Source organism: Cadophora gregata (assembly GCF_030347475.1).
Source record: "Cadophora gregata isolate MNR1 chromosome Unknown scaffold_14, whole genome shotgun sequence".
NCBI lineage: Eukaryota > Fungi > Ascomycota > Leotiomycetes > Helotiales > Ploettnerulaceae > Cadophora > Cadophora gregata.
Genome location: NW_026695937.1, coordinates 1724696 through 1742509, shown reverse-complemented (window position 1 = coordinate 1742509; position 17814 = coordinate 1724696). Strand labels below are relative to the sequence as shown.

The 17814-nt window shown below is 50.4% G+C and overlaps 5 protein-coding genes across 5 annotated transcripts; 2 read left to right on the top strand and 3 right to left on the bottom strand.

Moving 5' to 3' along the window:
• Positions 1–546: 546 nt before the first annotated feature.
• Positions 547–2548, bottom strand: ONS95_004597 (uncharacterized protein). Its single transcript, XM_058497963.1, has 4 exons — positions 1789–2548; positions 1448–1626; positions 998–1300; positions 547–832 (listed from the first exon to the last, which is right to left on the bottom strand). Exons 1-4 carry the CDS (start codon positions 2396–2398, stop codon positions 692–694), a joined length of 1233 nt encoding a protein of 410 aa, XP_058352694.1. The 5' UTR covers positions 2399–2548; the 3' UTR covers positions 547–691.
• A 471-nt stretch (positions 2549–3019) lies between these two features.
• Positions 3020–11757, bottom strand: ONS95_004596 (uncharacterized protein). The gene is made up of 3 exons (XM_058497962.1): positions 11208–11757; positions 9333–10610; positions 3020–9177 (listed from the first exon to the last, which is right to left on the bottom strand). Exons 2-3 carry the CDS (start codon positions 9796–9798, stop codon positions 3422–3424), a joined length of 6222 nt encoding a protein of 2073 aa, XP_058352693.1. The 5' UTR covers positions 9799–10610; positions 11208–11757; the 3' UTR covers positions 3020–3421.
• Positions 11758–11812: 55 nt separating this feature from the next.
• ONS95_004595 (uncharacterized protein) lies at positions 11813–14355 on the bottom strand. The gene is made up of 4 exons (XM_058497961.1): positions 13892–14355; positions 13710–13809; positions 13109–13580; positions 11813–13011 (listed from the first exon to the last, which is right to left on the bottom strand). Exons 1-4 carry the CDS (start codon positions 14003–14005, stop codon positions 12756–12758), a joined length of 942 nt encoding a protein of 313 aa, XP_058352692.1. The 5' UTR covers positions 14006–14355; the 3' UTR covers positions 11813–12755.
• Positions 14356–14541: 186 nt separating this feature from the next.
• On the top strand, positions 14542–15287 carry ONS95_004594 (uncharacterized protein; the record flags this gene model as incomplete). The annotated part of the gene is made up of 2 exons (XM_058497960.1): positions 14542–14811; positions 14868–15287. The coding sequence occupies 2 exons, from the start codon at positions 14542–14544 to the stop codon at positions 15285–15287; spliced, it is 690 nt and encodes a 229-aa protein (XP_058352691.1).
• A 1031-nt stretch (positions 15288–16318) lies between these two features.
• On the top strand, positions 16319–17598 carry ONS95_004593 (uncharacterized protein; the record flags this gene model as incomplete). The annotated part of the gene is made up of 3 exons (XM_058497959.1): positions 16319–16707; positions 16756–17088; positions 17145–17598. 3 exons carry the CDS (start codon positions 16319–16321, stop codon positions 17596–17598), a joined length of 1176 nt encoding a protein of 391 aa, XP_058352690.1.
• Between the last annotated feature and the right edge of the window lie 216 nt (positions 17599–17814).

Below are 17814 nucleotides of genomic sequence, written 5' to 3'. Positions count from 1 at the left end.
AAGTCATACTGCGGTGATGTATAGACGAGACGAGCTGTGATTGCTACGTGAAAACTATCGTAAATGATGGAAAAGTTTGCAGGAATCGCATGTGGCTAGACAAGATGGTGGTGGGTGTTGAAGTAATCCTTGTGTTGACGCAGGTTTTGTCACTAACTTGGATCCTTGGCCCGCCTAAGCGCTGTTGGTTGCCGCCGTTTTCGTACCAAGGAGGCATTTATATTGCGACAGCTCCATTCTCTTATAGTCCCATCCCATTTTCGATATCCCGCTGATGCTGCCTTGGCCCCTGAAATATGAGTCGCTCGTCTCTCCCACAAGCTTCAAGTATTAGAACGGCTTCGGATCCCGTGAAGTCTCCATGCTTACAAGCAAAAACCATAATAATGGAGCCTACCTAATTGCTAACATAGCTACAGCTGTGTAGTGCTGGATGTGTGCATCGTATGAAGCATAAAGATACATTCAAATCAAAAGAAGGCCGACAGCACAGTGCCGAGAGATACTTGCCTGAAGAAGCAATTATTGCGCAAAATTCGTGGACAAAGACACACAATGCTCCAGAATCGACGAACGACGTACAGGGTGCCAAATATCAACTAATCCTTGCTAGCTACCGTATATCCGCTACCACTCCATCTGGTTTGAAGTCCTCCTCTCGTTACTGAAAGAAAATGCTCACTCGGGAACATCAACCACTTTCCTCCTCGCCTGTCCCAATAAACTCCCAATTCTCATACTCCCACCTCGTCTCAAATCCTATCTTCTCATAAAAACCCTTGATCACCGCGCTATCGATAAATATCCCATCCACACCTCTCTCCTTCAAATTCTGTATACAATGTCAGCCACGGTTCTCGTTTTTCACGCATCCAAACAGCTTCTCCGCTTCCACCCGGTGTTCGAGCCAGAACCAACCTAGGATCCAGGAGGGAGAGCGGCTTGTGTCCTTAGAGAGAAACTCCATCCAAGCCAAATCAAGTCAAAAAGAACTAACCTCCATAGCCCTAACAACCATCGCCAACCCCACACCCCTCCCTCTAGCCTTCGCATCTATCCCCACCGCAGAAATCAACCCAATTCCCCTTTTCACTTTGCTGCCTTCATCTTTTTCAGCGGCTTCTGCTTCAAAAGCAACATCCCCCGCAAGTGGCAGGAAAGCAAACATATCCTTGACACTCGCATCTGGTCCACACATCAGAGTCCATCCAAGCTGTTGGTTGGTCTCGGCATCGAAAGCAACGAGGACTTCATGGTAAAGGTTTAGGGAGGCGAGGACGGCGTAGGCGTTTGCCCAGGACTAGATAGAGGGGAGATGGGTTCAGTTGGAGAAATTGAAGATCGAAAATCGGATAAAGAGGGAGGAGAAAAAATTAGGATATTGCTTGAAACTGGTAAAGGGAAGTAATAGAGACAGGGAGACAAGGAGAAAAGATTCAAAACTCACGAAATTAGCATTCTGCTTCTCCATGCACTCCTCATATCCACTCTCATCCCACGGTGCAAAACGGAGTCCTTCCTCCTTCACTATCTTTTCCACTCTTTCTTTGACATTGGGTGATACAACTTCCGTTCTGACACCCTTGAAGAAGTCTTTGATATTCGGACCATTGGATTTATTGAAGCCTGGATATGTGGGTATCAGCAAAAGTCACAAAATGAAAGACACCAGGTTTTATAGAGGAGAGGAGCTGGCTGGGAGATGAGAAACGATCTTCGCCACCATTTGCAGCAAGTACGGGAGTCGATGTAAACAAGAAACAGAGAGTCTGAGAGGTAGAAACATACCTCTCCTCCCCAACCACACCCCGACCGATTCCCCCTCTCCCAATGTAAACTCAACTGGCAACCCCGGCCAAAACCTCGGCGTCTCACTCCCAATAACAATCTTAATCTTCTCCATCTCTCCTTCCCCATCCCCATCTCCATGACCATCTCCATCCCCATCTCTCTCACCCACCCCACCCCTCAAAGCCCCAACTCCCCTCTTCAACAATGCACCCCCCACCCCTCTTTCACGATGGGTAGGCAGCACCCCAATAGCGGAGATATATCTTTTCTTCGTCTTGGTCTTCCCATCTTCGTTGCCGAGAGATAAGTACGTGAGTATGAACCCCACTGGCTTTTCCTCAGGTGAGTTTGAAGGCTGGAATTGGGATTGGGATTGAAATTGATTTTCAAAGGCGAGGAAATGCCTCCCCTGCCCCTCGAATAATGGATGCCGTATGATTGTACCCAGTAAATCGTCTTCGATTGGCCATTGAGGAAAGATCTGGCTCCAGAGTGTGGATAGAGTGTTTAGGTCTTCGGCTGAGGAGGTGAGAGGTTTGATGGATATTGGAGTGGGAGGAGAAGCGGGTGTTGGTGGTGAGATTTGGGATTGGGAATGGGATGCCATTGTGGATGTTTGAGTGGTTGGATAGATGGGTGGGTAGGCAGGCAAGTGTGAGAATTCCAGACAACGGTTAAAAAGGACAATGGATCAACTAAAGATATGACGAAGTTGAGACTGGAATTGAAAACAAAATGGATGTGGAGGAAAGAGAAGTTCAACTGAACCTCCAACTCAAGTACCCCATCCCATAAGCTCGCTTAAATACCTACCTCCCCATCAACATCCAGGAAAAAGTGGCACAGCACCCTCCCACAAGAGAAACCAAGCTAAGCCCAAAGCAGAAGTAAACATCCGACTTTGCCTGATTCTGTATCCTATCCTTAACTTGACATTGACGCGTCTTTGATTGCGAAAGATAGAGATACCACCTTGGATGTACATGAGAGCTGGAGTGAATGAGAGGTAGGCTAATAGATAAGTTATGGTATGGTATGATATGGTATGGGATGTGAGATTGCCAGGGGCATGTGTGTTCAGCTACCTTATTGATGTGTACCCACTCCACTCCCACGACGTCCCCACGATACAGCACAACACCACCACACAGCACATCACAAATGTCGAAGTCAATCGCAGCACATCACAGATCCCAAATTCCATCTAAGCACACACAGAATTCAAAACCCAAAAAGAAGATATTCAATTACTTCAGCTATTTCTGAAAGACCGACTAACTGGACGTGACGTGACGTGACGGAAAGGGGGTATTCGCAATCTGTCTACTCTTACTCTGCTCTTGGTCTTGCTCTGACTTGTGTGCTTCGTGTGTATGTGCGGGGTATCATCAATCAATCTAAATTTCCCTCTTTCTCTTCACCCATCTTCCCCTTACTCTCGTCTCCGTCTTCTTCAGGTCGCCCTCCCTCCCAGGCATATCCCTCGGCCAACTCAACTTGGCATGCCTCTCTCCCCAACTCTCTCCCCATCCTCGATATTTGACAAAAGAAATCCTCCTCAATATAAGTTTGTATGTCCGTACAGGACTGTGTTTTCAGCGTGTACATCCGATCAATCGCAATCAATCAATCAAGCGTACAACGCAGCCTCACCCCTCCCCATAGCCCCTCTGCTCCCATCTCCATCTCCATCCTCACCCTCACCCTCCTCCTCATCCAAAACATCATCCCCCTCCCCCGCAAAACTCTCATCATCATAAAATCCCGCATCACTGAAATCCTCCGCCTGCGCATCAGCATCATAGCTACTCTTGCGCATCATCGGCGGCGTGGTAGGTACACCACCCATACCCATGCCACCCATCCCTCTATTCACACTGCTCACACTTCCTCGCATACCTCTGTTACTTCCGCCAGCGACAGAGCCTTTGGCGGACTTAGCGGGACTACCTCGCAATCCTGCGCCTGTAGGTTGGCGACTCGGGCCGGCAGCACCACGCTGCTGTCCGGACATATTGCGCGGACGATTAGCGAGTTGTGCGCTGGTGAAGCGTTGTCCTGTACTGCCAAAGGCAGTAGGCTGTTTCCCACTTGCACTTCCACTCTTCTCCCCAGCAGCACCCCTCGCCGAAGTACTAGCAGGCGGCGTCAGCAACCCACTCAAGAAACTTTGATTTCCCGGCGAGTTGGTGCGAGATGGCGTGCTGGAATTAGATCCACCATCGACATCAACGGCTCTCCCCTTCCGCCAGTTGCCCCACGCAGCGGCAAGAGGGCCAACTGCTTGGGCGACACGCGGACTAGCTACGTCCCGCAGACTAGCCGCAATATTTGGGAGATTAGAGAGGGCCGAGCCACCGTTCATGGCGCGCTCCCGCTCTTGCTCTTCCATCTGCAGGTTGGCGCGAAGACGAATGGCGGCGTCGCGGACGCGTTCGGCGTCAAATCTATCACTCTGTAAAGCATTGACGATATCCTGGAGATCGCCTTTGCGGACTGACAGGAGTTCGCGGAGCCACATGATTTCGTCGTCGCGCTTGGAGATCTTGGTTGGGGCGTCGAGGTCGACGGTTGAGAGTTGCGTGGTGAGAGATTCAATGGTTTGCTCGCGGGCTTGGAGCTGCTCTTGTAGAACCATGATGCTTTCGCGGAGGGCTTGGGGTGAGATCTTCTCTGGGAGTTCGAGGCCTTTGGCCAATGGTCGATGAGTTGTGGTTGTTGGAGAGGCGATGCTTGCTGAGCGGGCAGTCTTAGCCGCGGTCGCAGCTGCAGCTGCGGCTTGGTTGGCGATCTCCAATTTTTCTTCTAGGTGAGAGACACGGTCTTGGAGGTGCTCAGTCTTAGCTGCTGAAAGAGATAATCGTTCAAGAAGGTGCTGCTCGTGGCGTTGAGCATCTTCAACGGTGTTGTTGAGTTGGCGTTCATGCTGAGTCTGCATGTCTTCTATGATATCGGCATGCTTGTTCTTCAAGTCATTAAGGAGTGTTTGCTTAGAAGACTCTGCTTCCTCGAGCAACATCTCGCTCTTGACCTTTGCCGTATCAGCATCCAGCTTGATCTGATCGATCTCTGCACGAGCTCTGAGGACTTGATTTTCGAGATCCTCGCGCACAACATTGACTTGGTTGTTTGCAGTATCGATCTCAACCTGCATGTAATGTCTGGTTCGCTGGACTTCACTCAAACCAGACTCTCTAGCCTCCTCGAATTCTCTCTTGTAGCGCATACTGTCCTTGAGAGCAGCATGATTCTCCGCTCTTAAATCATCCACAACAGCTTCCAACTTCTTCAGGTCGCTCACAGCACGCATACCCTCGCGCTCACCACCCTCAAGACGTTCAATCTCCAGCTCCAGTCGCTCTCTCGTCCTAGCTTCGGCCTGGAGTCGTGCATCGAGGACCTCCTGTCGGGCAATGAGCTCCTGCTCCTTCTTGGCGCGGCGGGCGTTCTCTTCGGAAATTTCACAGGCTGCGCGCGCCATGTCCTCCTGCAAATCCATTAATTTCCCTCTCATACCCTCGCGGACTCGGATACTTTCCTCCATCTGGGTTCGCAGGCTCTCCATGGTATGCCTCAGCTCCTTGTTCGTCTCATTGGCCTGCTCGGCATCCTCGCTGTGTCGTCTGGCGGCGTCGAGCGCACGCTCAGCTTCCATTTGCCAGCGTTGGGCTTCAAGTCGAGCTTCTCTGAGATCGTTGTCGGAGATGGTCAGACGGTTCTGCATATCATTCTGTGTCTTCTGTGCATTGTCTTGGGCGGCTTCTAGGAGCGCGATTCTCATGGTCGTCTTGGCTCGTTGTTCCTCGACATTTCTTACCTTGAGGTCGCTAGCATCTACAATCTCACGGATCTTCAGCTCTCTCTCATCCATGGCTTCCCGGAGACGAACTTCCTCCTCGGAAGAGATGCGGAGCAATCTCTGGACTTCCGCGAGACGGTCTTCGGCAGCACGACGGGACTTGGTTTCCTCTTCGGTACGGATGTCTGCTCGGAGAAGCTTCTCTTCGACATCAGCAACACGACTTGTGTTTTCAGTATCGAACCGCATGAGTCTTTCTTCGAGTTCTGCAATCTTGGCTTTGTACTCTGCCTCTCTGGAAATTGCAGCTTCATCGAGAACAGGTTTTGGTGAGGTAGGCATACGTCTCTCGACAGCCTCCTCGACAATATTTCTGAGATCTTCACCACGGAGATCGAGGCGCATCGATTGACCAAATTGCTCCTTCATCTCATTAAGTGCTTGAAGGACATTGCGAGAATCAGGTAGGACACCAGGGGAGGTCGTAGCGGTAGCGGGGCGTGAGTTTTGTTGAGCAGCAAGTGCTTCCGTAATGACGGCTCTGATCTTGTCGAGCTTCTTGTCTCGCCTGGGGCTAAGCGATCGGCGAGCATTATCATCATCTTCATCGTCCGCATCACTGAGCGCACCCGAGATACTTCGGCGCTCCCGTTGAGTGGACTGACCACGAGCTGCCATCATATCAAGCGACATCTGGACATTCTCCAGTGTGCGCTCAAGTGGTTCGAGTCTTTGAGACAGTAATCCACCAACGAGATCGTTGACGTGGTTGTCAAAGAATTGGGCCCGAGGCAGAAGTTTCGCCTCTTCAGTCTCGCTAAGGACATCATCCCACTCACTAGGTGGCAGACTGTCCATGTTATTCAGGTGATGAACAGGTGATTCGTCAGCAACAAATGGATCCTCGTTGACACGTGAAAAGATTCTCGACTCTCCAGGCAATGCTTGGAATCGTCTTGGACTTGGGCTAGGAGCATCACTGCGCATGACATGCTGTGGTAGAAGCCTGATAGGCGACGAGTTGTCTGGGTCTGGAAGATTGATGTGTCGTTGTGGACTTGGCTGGTGGTAGACGGTGGAATCCTGTCTTGGTGCAGATTCTGCCTCGTTCATCAAGCGCATGACCTCATCAATCTCTTCCAATGACTGCTCTTGGAAGGTCTCGTTGCGTTCTTCCTCTCCAGTGTATGGTGGTGGACTCTCAACCTGTGGCAATGCACCTTGGAACTGTGTTCGCTCCTCAGGCTGCATATGGGTCTCTGGTGATTTAGGCGGACTTGAGGCCTCTACTGCAGGTGGAGTTGGGCTTCTAGCGAATCGTGAAGCAGACAAGCCAGCACTGACAGGAAGCGAAGGTGGCAGAGAAGGTACAGAAGATGGTGCAGGGACCGATGCAGAAGGCTGGCCAAACGTGAAGTTGAAAGCTCCAGGCTTGAACTCGAATGGCTTGGCGGTAGCCGACAAGGACGAGATATTCTTCTTGTGACCCTTTGGCTTCTGAGGGTCGTGAACGGGTGTGGTAAACTCGTCCTCGGAGGGGTTATAGTTTCCATAGGCAGGCAAGCCAGAGCCATATCTACGGGATGTGAATGGTCTTGCGGCATTGAAGTCCTCTGCTTGCTTCTTCTCCTGGAACTCCCAAGGCGAGAAGTCCTTTCCAGATGCTTCAGTACGGGCGCTCGACTCGGCAGGATTTTCCTCGAGTGGAGCAGAGTTCTCCTTGTCAGCTGGCGCAGTAGACACGGTGAGAGACTCCTTTGGTGGTGATTGCTCTCTGGTCGTCTCACCAAGTGGCATGCTTGGTTCAGCAAACAGTGACACAGAATCACCGTCGTCCTTTGCACCACGAGCTCTCTTGATTCGCCCTTCACCCTGGGTGATTCGACCGTCCTTATCTTCCACATCCTCATTCTCTGCAGCCTTGGAATGACTGCTATCAGGCCGAATGATCGGAATAGCCTTATTCTTCTTGCTCGGTTTGGAGATACCCAAGGCACTCAGATCGATGTTGCCGAAGATTGAGCTTCTAGGTCCGTCACTACCAGATCCAATGGAGTCAGAAAATGTTGAGTTCAAAGGAGTGAAAGCTGGTGCATCAGGTCTGAAACTTGGTCCCGAAGCAGAGAAACTGAATTCCTTGTGACTTGGAGTAAAGGCAGGCGCAGCGACATTGATCTTGCTCGAGCTGGCAATTGAACCATGGCTGAAATGGCTTGTGGTAGCAGAGACAGGAGGTGCAAAGGCTGTGAATGCGTTGATCGGCGACTGGAAGCTATTGCTGTTGAAAGCGAATTGGCCAGGAACGAATGCAGTCGTTGCCGTTGGATTGAACTTGAACTCCTTGGCTCCAACGTTGAGAGTTGACGAGGTCGCTTTGTGACCTTTGCGTCGTGGAGGGGCAGTACTGTTCTCGGTTTGATTTGCATCTGAATCTGCCCAGGGGTTGCTGACCGCTGAAAGTGACCTATCATGACCACTACCAGACAGAGAAGTGCTTTGAACAGGCGTTCCCAGATTACTTGGGTTTGTCTCGATATCAGAAAGATCAGGCTTGCCGAGATGATTTTTCGACTCGGGAGCACTCTCCTCGCTGTCTTGGAAAGGACGTTGAGAGAGTGAGTGTCCTCGGCTATGTGGCTGAGGATGATGCAGTACAGGGCCATCTGAATCCTCAGCAGCATATCTCGATGCACCAAGCCCCATAGATGAGGTATTTCTCGCATGACCCATCACAGGCTTCTGAGGGAACTTGTCTTCGTCCTTGTCAGAGTGTGGACTGTAATCATCGTGCTCGAGCTCGCGCTGCATCTGCTCCTCCAAGTGGTACTCCGCATCATCGATTTCTTTCTGGAGGTCATTGGGATTGTTGCGCAATCTTGCTTCGGGAGTCTTCGAGGGGCTCTTGGACAAAGGTTCATCTTCGCCTTCGATCTCTCGAACCTCTTGGAGGCGAGGGGAGGCTCTAGCACCACCCTGCAATTGCAATTGTTGCTGATGCGCCAGTTGGGTCTGCAGTAGCTGCTGTCTTTGTTGCATCTGCGACATGACGTCTCCACCTTGTGGGAAATAACCATCTTGCGAAAACGGAGAAGCTGGAGATACCAGTGACCCAAGATTTTGCAACGAGGGCGAGCCACCTCTAGCCGCACCTTGCGGGTAAAGCATCTGTTGAGGTGACCACACTCCTGGAGAGTTCTGTTGAGGATACTGGAATGGCGATCCAAACGGATGCTCGTTACCAGTAAATGAGACAGATTGTCTTGGATTGAATTTACCCTGCATGTGTGCATGCATCGAGGCTGGTGATGCTACTGAGCCTGGATTGGAGCTCTGACTCGTTGACATTCCAGCACCTGGCATCAACAGAGGCGAGAATGGGTTTTGATGCTGAGTCAAATGACTGCTGGCCGCTGAAGATGTCGGCAATGGTGGTGAGAATGGCAGTGGTGGATATTGCATAGATGTTCTCCTGCTTTTCATATTTGACACAGCTGGTGAGATCGTTGGAGCAGGTTCTTCGTCTCCAAATGACACCCCCAAAGCACGGAGCTTTGCTTCCTTGAGCTCCTGGACATAGTCGTCCCATTCTAGACTGGTATTAGCATGGTAGAATAGATTGCGATAATTCGAGCATCGTGTAAATGGCAGAAAATAGATACCAAAGGTATGCTTGGGCAATTTTCATTACCAAGTAAGGTGATCTGGAATGTAAAGCAGTAAAGATTTAATGAGCCATTCTTACCTTTTCGGTTAGGGATGCTGACCCTAAAGTTTCGCTGCGTCCTATCCTGGATGACGTCCCTGACAAGAGGCCAGGGACTGCGACTCTGACCCTGACTACCCTCATCTCCCTCAGAAACATCGGGACCAAGGTTGAAGCCGGTGGTATCATAACCCAGCTGCTCCCACTCCTTCAACATAGCAGCCATGTCCTTCTCGGTCAGAGGCGTAGGGGCTTTGCCTTTCTGACCGCGCTCATCGTCCCATGGCAGTAAGACGAGGATATTTTTCCCTCTCCATGGGACCTTTTTCTTCAGACGTGGCGGTCCTGGAGCTGGTGTTGGGACTTGGACTGGTGCTTCCACTGGAGCGGGGAGAGCAGCAGCGCGCCATTCTTTCGGTGGTGGAGGAGGGGGTGTCTCGTCTTCCGGCGATTGAGCATTCATTTCCATCGCCACACCCATATCATTCTCATCTGTAAGCGACATCTTCGGAATCGAATGGTCGAGAAAATCTTCAGCGAAATCCTCCTGTGTCAATGTATCCGTTGTCAATTGTCTCCTGTGTCCTCTTGGTCTTACAGGTCTGCTGTGTGCCTTCTTTCTAGATTCAAGAAAGGTTTTTAGAGTTGGTGTCCGTGGATCCGTTTCGGTTCCAGGCCAATCTCTGTTTTCGCCGGAGATTGATCCGCTCAGTGAAGAGTGCTCACTATCTCCTGCGTCGTCACTAAGCCAGTGATTTCTTTCCACAGATTCTCCTCCAGTATGTTGTCGAATCCAATCCTCTGTCAATCCCGTCGCTGGACGTCTAGCTCGATTCGCAAGGACTGCCGCACTGATTAGACCGTCGTGGGAGACGAATTCGGGATCAGTGTGCAGACGTGTAAAGGTCGGTGCTGGACGGAGGAACGGGGTATGGAACTCGAGATGTCGGATGGGCGAATCTTCGGACGGCTCACTACTCAACGTATGGCTATGGGCGTGTGATCGAGTTCTGAATGAACCTGCAGGCTGCTGGTATGGAGATCCCCAGCTGGCAGTATAGTAGTGACTGCTCCCTGGTGAACCGGAAGGCGGCGTTCTCGATCGAGGCTCGAATGTGCGACCACGAAATGTGGGTTGCGGAAGCGGTGGAAGGACAGGAGATGAGCCTCCGTCGTCTTCTGCTGTTGAGCTCGTCGAGAAAGCAGGCGATTCGGCGCGTGCAGGTAGATCCGCTGTAGATGGATTATTGCCGGGTCCGTCCTCTGCCGCTGCAGCAGGAGGAGGCGATGATTGCAAAGAAGAAATTGTTTGGATATCTGCTGGAGGAGAGCGCGTTAGTATTAGTCTTGAAATGGGATGTTTACTTCGAGGCTTGAGAAGTGGCATCCTGCATCTCGCAACAAGTATAATGCCGCTATTTGCGAGCCAATTGCTCTCGACAGAATCCGAGTCTGCTGTTGACACTTCTGCAATTGAGTCTCGGTTGGGAATAGCCTCATGGCTTTCCGGATCCATCTCCAAGACCCGTCCAACTCAATCGCAGCAACAGCAACCATTAAATCGCGTCCTGCCGCGTCTCCAAAGACATGATCGAGTCCGCGCCGGTATCTGCGAGCATTTTTTTGGCCGGAAAAAGCCTTCGTCGTGCCATAATTCAAAGGGGCATTTTCCCCTGACATCAACAGACCAGATCGCGTCCCCTATCACATCATCTTCAACGGACCTACTGGGCCTCCACGGCAGTGATCCCCAGAGGACCAGCGAAGCGTCTTGTACTCAAGAGTTGAGAAGCCCGCGATAAAGTAACGCTCCGCTGGTTTTCTAGAAGCCACTGCCGAAAAGGCTGATCATTGTCTCTCCTTGCCCTTCGTAGATCCATTCCTCAAAACCCAATGAAACAGCATCTCACTCACCACACCGAGACCAGCGCAGACGAAACTCCGTCGTCTACTCTGCTCTCTAAAACAATCCTCTGGCCACGCTACAACACGGAGCCTTTCCTTTCCTCAGTAACCTTTCCTACACCGTGCAAATGTCTCTCCTTGTCTGTATGTATGTCTCCCTTATCGTGTTATCCGAAATCGAGTGTACGGCGACGCGTCTCGCACCAAAAAAATAAATTATTAAATAAAGAAGTGTATCGTGTTGATTAAAGGAGTGTCATAGCGCGAAGAGAAGGAAGTCAAGCAAGTAATGGACAAGAATGAAGACAGACGGGCGACAGATCAGGTTAGGCTATGAGAGAGGCGCCATAGACTATGATGTACTGTCTGCGAGGAGGAGGCAGATGGTGATGGTGGTGAGGTTGGTGGTGGTGTTGTTGTCGTCGGGTTGAAAGGGGATGGGAGTTTATTCGAGGGTTTAGTTAGTCGTGGCCGTGTTGAGAGGGTGGATGCAGGGTTGGGCGTGTTCTTCCGTTCTGCCACGCTTCCTTCCCTTTGCTGTGCTTCCGCTTCCGCTTCCACGCAGCAAAGCCAAAAAAAAAAAACGTTGCGCGACCCCTGGCGGGATTGGCCGAGGAGATTGGCCCGTGATTGGGTGTGGGGATAAAGTCTTGCACTACTACCCTAAGTGGTTAGAGGGCCTTCTTCTCCTGAATAATTAATTTTAATAGTTGGGATGAAGCGAATAATGATTGAGTGGAGTTGGGATTGGACGAAGTCGAGTTTCTAGAAAGGGGGATTTGGAAAGGGATATCTAAAAATATGTTGAGCCTTACATCACATGGAAGTACGACGAGAGGCTGTAAGACAGTGGCTTCAGTTTGTAGAACGTGTCAAAATGGACGACTACCTAGTTATGGAATGTTGAAGCGTTGTACCAAAATAGTTAGGGGTTCTACGCGAGGCTGTAGCTTGGCTGGGCGGTCTTAAATGGAAAAACTTTCAGAGGAACGCCATGATCTCAGAATTGACGTCAAAATAGCAGACGTCTCATAGCTCAACTCCGCAAGAAGCACAGATTGAAATAGTCTCCTCGCTGCGATCGTGTCTGGATTGATAGACTGACATATTGTCAAAAGTCGCTTATTGACTCCACCACTCAGAAAGCGGTTAAATCTCGTTATGTATGCGATTCAAGTGTAGCGAAGCCAATTAAGCAAGGGAGGTAGTTTTGTCGCTAATAACAGTCAAAAACGGTTTGATATGTGAGCTGAACTCTTGAGAAGGAAGGGCGACGAGGCTGAACTATGGCAGATTGGCTAATAACGGAGGTATGGGGAATATTGAGTTGTGAACTTGTGATTCAAAATAACTAAGCTTAGAGCATGCTCATCCAGATAATGCGGGAGAACTCGTACAAACGCCAAATATACATACAAATACATGGTTCTCCATGATTAGCAGTACCCACCATCCATGCATGCACGTCTTATCATCTCCTATTCCTTGAATTCGGCTCCTGGCCCCTCCTCATCCCCCTACGTCCACTTCTTCAACACCACTTTCACTTTGAACCATCTACTCCACAGCCTCGGCACGCATCTTCGGCGCATACATCCTAAACTGCACGAAAATAATTGCGTCCTCCGCCATCGTGCCCAAACTCCCAATCAACCAGGGGAGGTTGGTCCAGAGATACTCCTTCTCGAGAGAGTGGGCGAGGATGCCGGCGCCGTAGGTGAGGTTGCCCATTAGCGAGAGCATGAAGAAGAGGAGGGCGAGGCCTTCGCAGGACTTTTCTTGGTGGTTCTTGATGATTTGCGGGATGCGCGCTCTGGTTAGGAGTGTTAATTCATGGATAACAATCGATGTTGGACTTGGTAAGACGGAAAATTGGGGGGTTTCGAGAGAGGGAAAGAGAACGGACTAACCCAAGATAGCAAACCGCGCTGATGTATCCCAAGATCTTCGCACCCATAGCAGTAGCTTGCGGACCAACCATGTCTCCATCCTCAGGCTGAGGAATCCAGACACCAGATTGCCACGCGATAGCCCAGCCCGCTGTCCCAACCACAACGACACCAAGAATACTCAAGGTATTCTTCAACCACGGCTTTCCATCGATATCGTCCTCCTCCAGGATCTTAGCAAGTGAGTTTCCACCAGCACTGATAGCTGAAGAGCGGCGTCTGTGCGACCCTGGGAGGCCGATCGTGTCACTGCTTCGGCGATGGGAGAGAAGCGGCTCGTTCTCTGTTGCGGCTGAGGCGACTGATTGCTGGCGCGTGGTTTTGGCATTCACGTGGTTGTAATAAAGACATTGCGTGATGAGAACGACGTCGGCGATGCAGAAGTATATGGCGAGAGCGATGACAGTTGGGACTAGATCGGCCCATAGAGCACCTGTTGGGATGATCAGCAAGGGCACGTGACCGGTCGAAGGTGAGGGGAAGAAGACGAAATGAGAAGGCCAACGAGGAATGTACGACGTCCAAGTTGCTACGAACTCGATGCAAGTGTAGACAAACATACCGGACAGGTTGGTGATGTCACCAATGAGCCAGACACCGAGGAAAGCCAGTGAGATGCCCTCTGCACTTCCAGTCTTATAGTTCAGATATAACTGAGGGACCTGGACAACAGTCAACACAATTCCATCCAGACAGAAGTATATCCTCAAAGCCACATCCTCCACATGCCTCAGCGAAACTCACCAGGAGAAAGATCCATGTCGCCAAACTGATGCTTCCAAAGATACCAGATAAGGCTTCATGTACCGTCAATGGATCCGATAAGGTCTTGTGACCCAACAACCACAAAGCGGACATCGTGAAGCTTCTCAATGTCGAGTATATAGGAGGAGGGAAGAGATGAGGTTGAGGTGTGAAGTGGTGAGAAGTGGTGAGAAGTGGTCCTGTGAGGCGGTGTCTTATATTCACGGTGGATGTGATAGGTTGAAGGGTGGTGGGTGGATGAAGACCCTGTCAGTGCAGTGCAGCTTTTTGCTCGCGTGCAGAATTTTGAACGAGAAGGGTGGAAGCGAAGTATGCCATCTGATGCAGGGGCGACAAGCGGCAAAGATAAGAGATTAGGTTCTAGGCTAGACCAAATGAGGGATGAGCAAGCGGCTGGCGCAAGAGCCGCTTTGATAAGGTTCCATGACGCATTAAGTTTGACAACAGTCTGGAGGTAGTGAGGGGATGGGTTCATGACTACAGATGATAGAAGGAATACCGGATGAAGATATACTTCGCATCATGAACTGAACGACTTTTCCATTTCTCTATCGGCAGGACCTTTCCATTCTCTGAAGCTCTCCACTCGCGCCCTGCCTCCGTCGACTTTTCCGTTCTCTTAGTCAACCATGTTATCAGCAAAATACCACATTCTGCTCCTAGGAGGTACCGGAATATGCGGCACGATCTTCCTGCGCGCAGCTCTAGAGGCTGGCCACACATTGACCCTCTACGTCCGGACACCATCCAAGATCTCCGAAGACATAGCCTCGAATCCGAACATCCACATCATACAAGGCGAGTTTGGAGATGAGGAGTCATTGAAGAAGGCTGCTGCATGCGGAGCTACAGTATTTGTCTCGTTGGCTGGTCCAACACTTGGTGAGAAAAAGGGGATGGTACGTTCTCTATCTACTGTGTTCATATAAAGACAAAGGACACTGACAACCTTCAGCCAATAACCCACGCCCTCCAAACCCTCTACCCCCACCTCCTCGCCAACTCCTACACACGAATCCTCACCCTCTCCACCGCCTCCTACTCCGCACCCGAAGATACAAGATCCGTCAAATGGTGGGTAGCCATCAACATGTACGTGCGAGTAATCGGAGGTGACGCCTACAATGAAGTACGGGGCATGGCACAAGCTACAGTTGATCTGGGCGAGAAAATAAAATGGACAGTTTTCAGAGTGCCGTTGTTGTCGGGAAAGGCACTAGGAGACAGTGAGGGTGAGGTGGAAGCTTGTTATGTGGGTGACAAGAAGGGAAGAGATGGGTTGTGGTTGGATAGGGGGAGGTTGGCGAGATGGATATTGGGGGAGTTGGATGAGGGGAAGTGGATTGGTACGTGTCCGTTGGTGTCGAACGCTTGAGATTGTGGATGGAGGTGAATTGATGCCCATGAAATGGAGAGCTTGTGCGCCATTATGAATGTGCTGTGGCAACGACACGTCATCCACAAGTGTGTGCTGAAAGTTTTTCCTGATCTTCTTGTCGAGTGGCGGAAGGACACATACAATGGCTCAATCGACCCAATCTCGTCAGGCACAGCGAAAGTTCTCGTATCTATGGTCTTCAGAATCCGGTGGACGGGATTGCGATAGCGCAAGGTGCGCAACTATGCTTGCGATATATGCAAGAAGTCCGCACCGCTCTTCCCAGATTCAAGAATTTTCGACACGGAATACATGCAAAATCAAACGGTGGGAAACAAGTTCAGCTTTTTCAATTTGCTGTCTGATTACCAAGACAGCGGACTAGACACGAGTTTGTCGCTGTCCCAACCTCGGAACCAGCAAGGAAGGTTCGAGTCATACTGGGCATTTTCATCTCGACCGTGGAAGCCGCAAATTAATTATGCTTGTTTTAAAGTCGATGTTTCGAGTTGGGAGATTCGCCGGTCAAGTCTCCGGCTTGGTACACTTGGCGATCCCGGTGCCGAAGAGTTGGGAACTCCACGGATCATGAAACATTTTCCTGAATAGCTTCAGAATGACAGAAACAAATGGAGTACAAAATTTTTGCTTTATTAATTGATAGCTCATTGTTCAGTATTGAAAGGCGGGACGTATGAGGGCAGCTCTAAGTCGTTTGGTTCGTGGAATCCCTTCAATTCTGCAGGGTTCTGCCTCAGGGGTACAAGATGCCAAGCGACCACGTCTTCCCCTCTCCCCCGGTGAAATATTAAGCCATCCACATTCGATCTCTGAAGCTTCACTCGAATATAGTACATGTGGATTGATGGATAAATTACTACCTCCTGGGTATTTCCCTAGCAGAGTCAAGTCTGCGCACTATATTGAGAAGTACTTCCAGTTGACATTCAAAATGGTTTCTCCAACACTCTTCTCAATCTATCGTTCATTTCTCTTCTTTAGTTCTCACAGTCGTGTGCATTTTCAGCATGTTATCCAATCTTTTCCTCGTGCTGATCTCCGCCAATGCGGCTTTCAGCGCCACTCTTTACGTTTCGCCATCCGGCTCAGATACCGCAGCCGGAACACTCGCTGCTCCTTACAAGTCTATTCAAGTCGCAGTGAACAAAGCTGTCGCTGGTGACACTATTTACTTGCGCGCTGGAACATACTCGCTTACAACCAACATCCAGATCAAATCCAAGAGTGGAACTGCCTCAGCTCCGATTACACTCTCGTCGTACTCGGGCGAAAAGGTAGTCATTGATGGAGAAGGTCTTCCTTATACACCTGCTGCTCTGGACGCGAGTCTTCCGGCCGCCAGCCGAGGTATCTTGCACATTGAGAAAGCGAACTACTGGAAGTTCTATGGATTGGAGTAAGTCACTTGCATTGGATGCATATCCAGTTGTTGACATCTACGCAGGCTGAAAAATGGCCCATACGGGGTGTACGCCGTGGACAGCTCTAACAACTACTACGAGCGTCTCATCACCCGGGACAACTACGAGACTGGCTTCCAGATGCAAGGAGCTTCTGCCAAGAACACCATCCTTTACCTTGATTCTTACGGAAACCGTGATCCGCGCAAAAACGGCGAGAGTGCGGACGGATTTGCTTGCAAGGAGGGAAGTGGAGAGGGCAACCTCTTGAAAGGAGCAAGACTTTGGAATAATGTCGATGATGGTCTTGACTTGTGGGAGTTCAAGTCTGCTGTTACTATTGAGGACACCATCTCATGGGGTAACGGCGTCAACCGGTAAGCTCCTCTACTCTTACTTGAATCCTTTGAATATGAAATCTGACATCCACCAGCTGGGGATTCTCCGACTTCCAGGGCGACGGAAACGGCTTCAAGCTCGGCGGCGGAGACGCCGCAGACAAAGGCCCAGCCAACCACGTCATCACCAACTGCATCGCCTTCCAAAACGCCGCCAAAGGCTTCACCGACAACAGCCAAACCGGCAACTTCGTCTTCACGCGCAACACAGCCTGGAAGAATGGCGACACTGGCTTTAAGTCTTCCACTGCGGCGTCGACTTTCAAGTCCAACATCGCTGTCAATAACGGAAATAGCCAGGTTAGTCTTAGCGGGAAGTATACTCAGACTGGGAATAGCTGGCAGAGTGGAACGTGGAATGATGCTAGTTTCAAGAGCACTAGTTCTGCGGCTGTTACGGGTGCGAGGGCGAGTAATGGGAAGGTTGTGGGGAGTGACTTTTTGATCCCCACCAGTGGGGCTGCGATTGGAGCGACGACTTACTGGTAATTGGGAAAGCTGATGGCTGGGGAAGGAGTTGTTGAGAGATTCTTGTACATGATTTTGTTTCGTATATACATTTGTATTTGAACAGCGAGCAGAGTTGTCGTCACCTTCTTCTGTTTCTCAAGTGCAGTGCAAAGGCCTTAGCCGAAGTTGGGATCAAAAGGGCTTGACCAAGATTTTGCCCAGGTCATCATACTGCAGTTCTTGCGTTTTACTCTT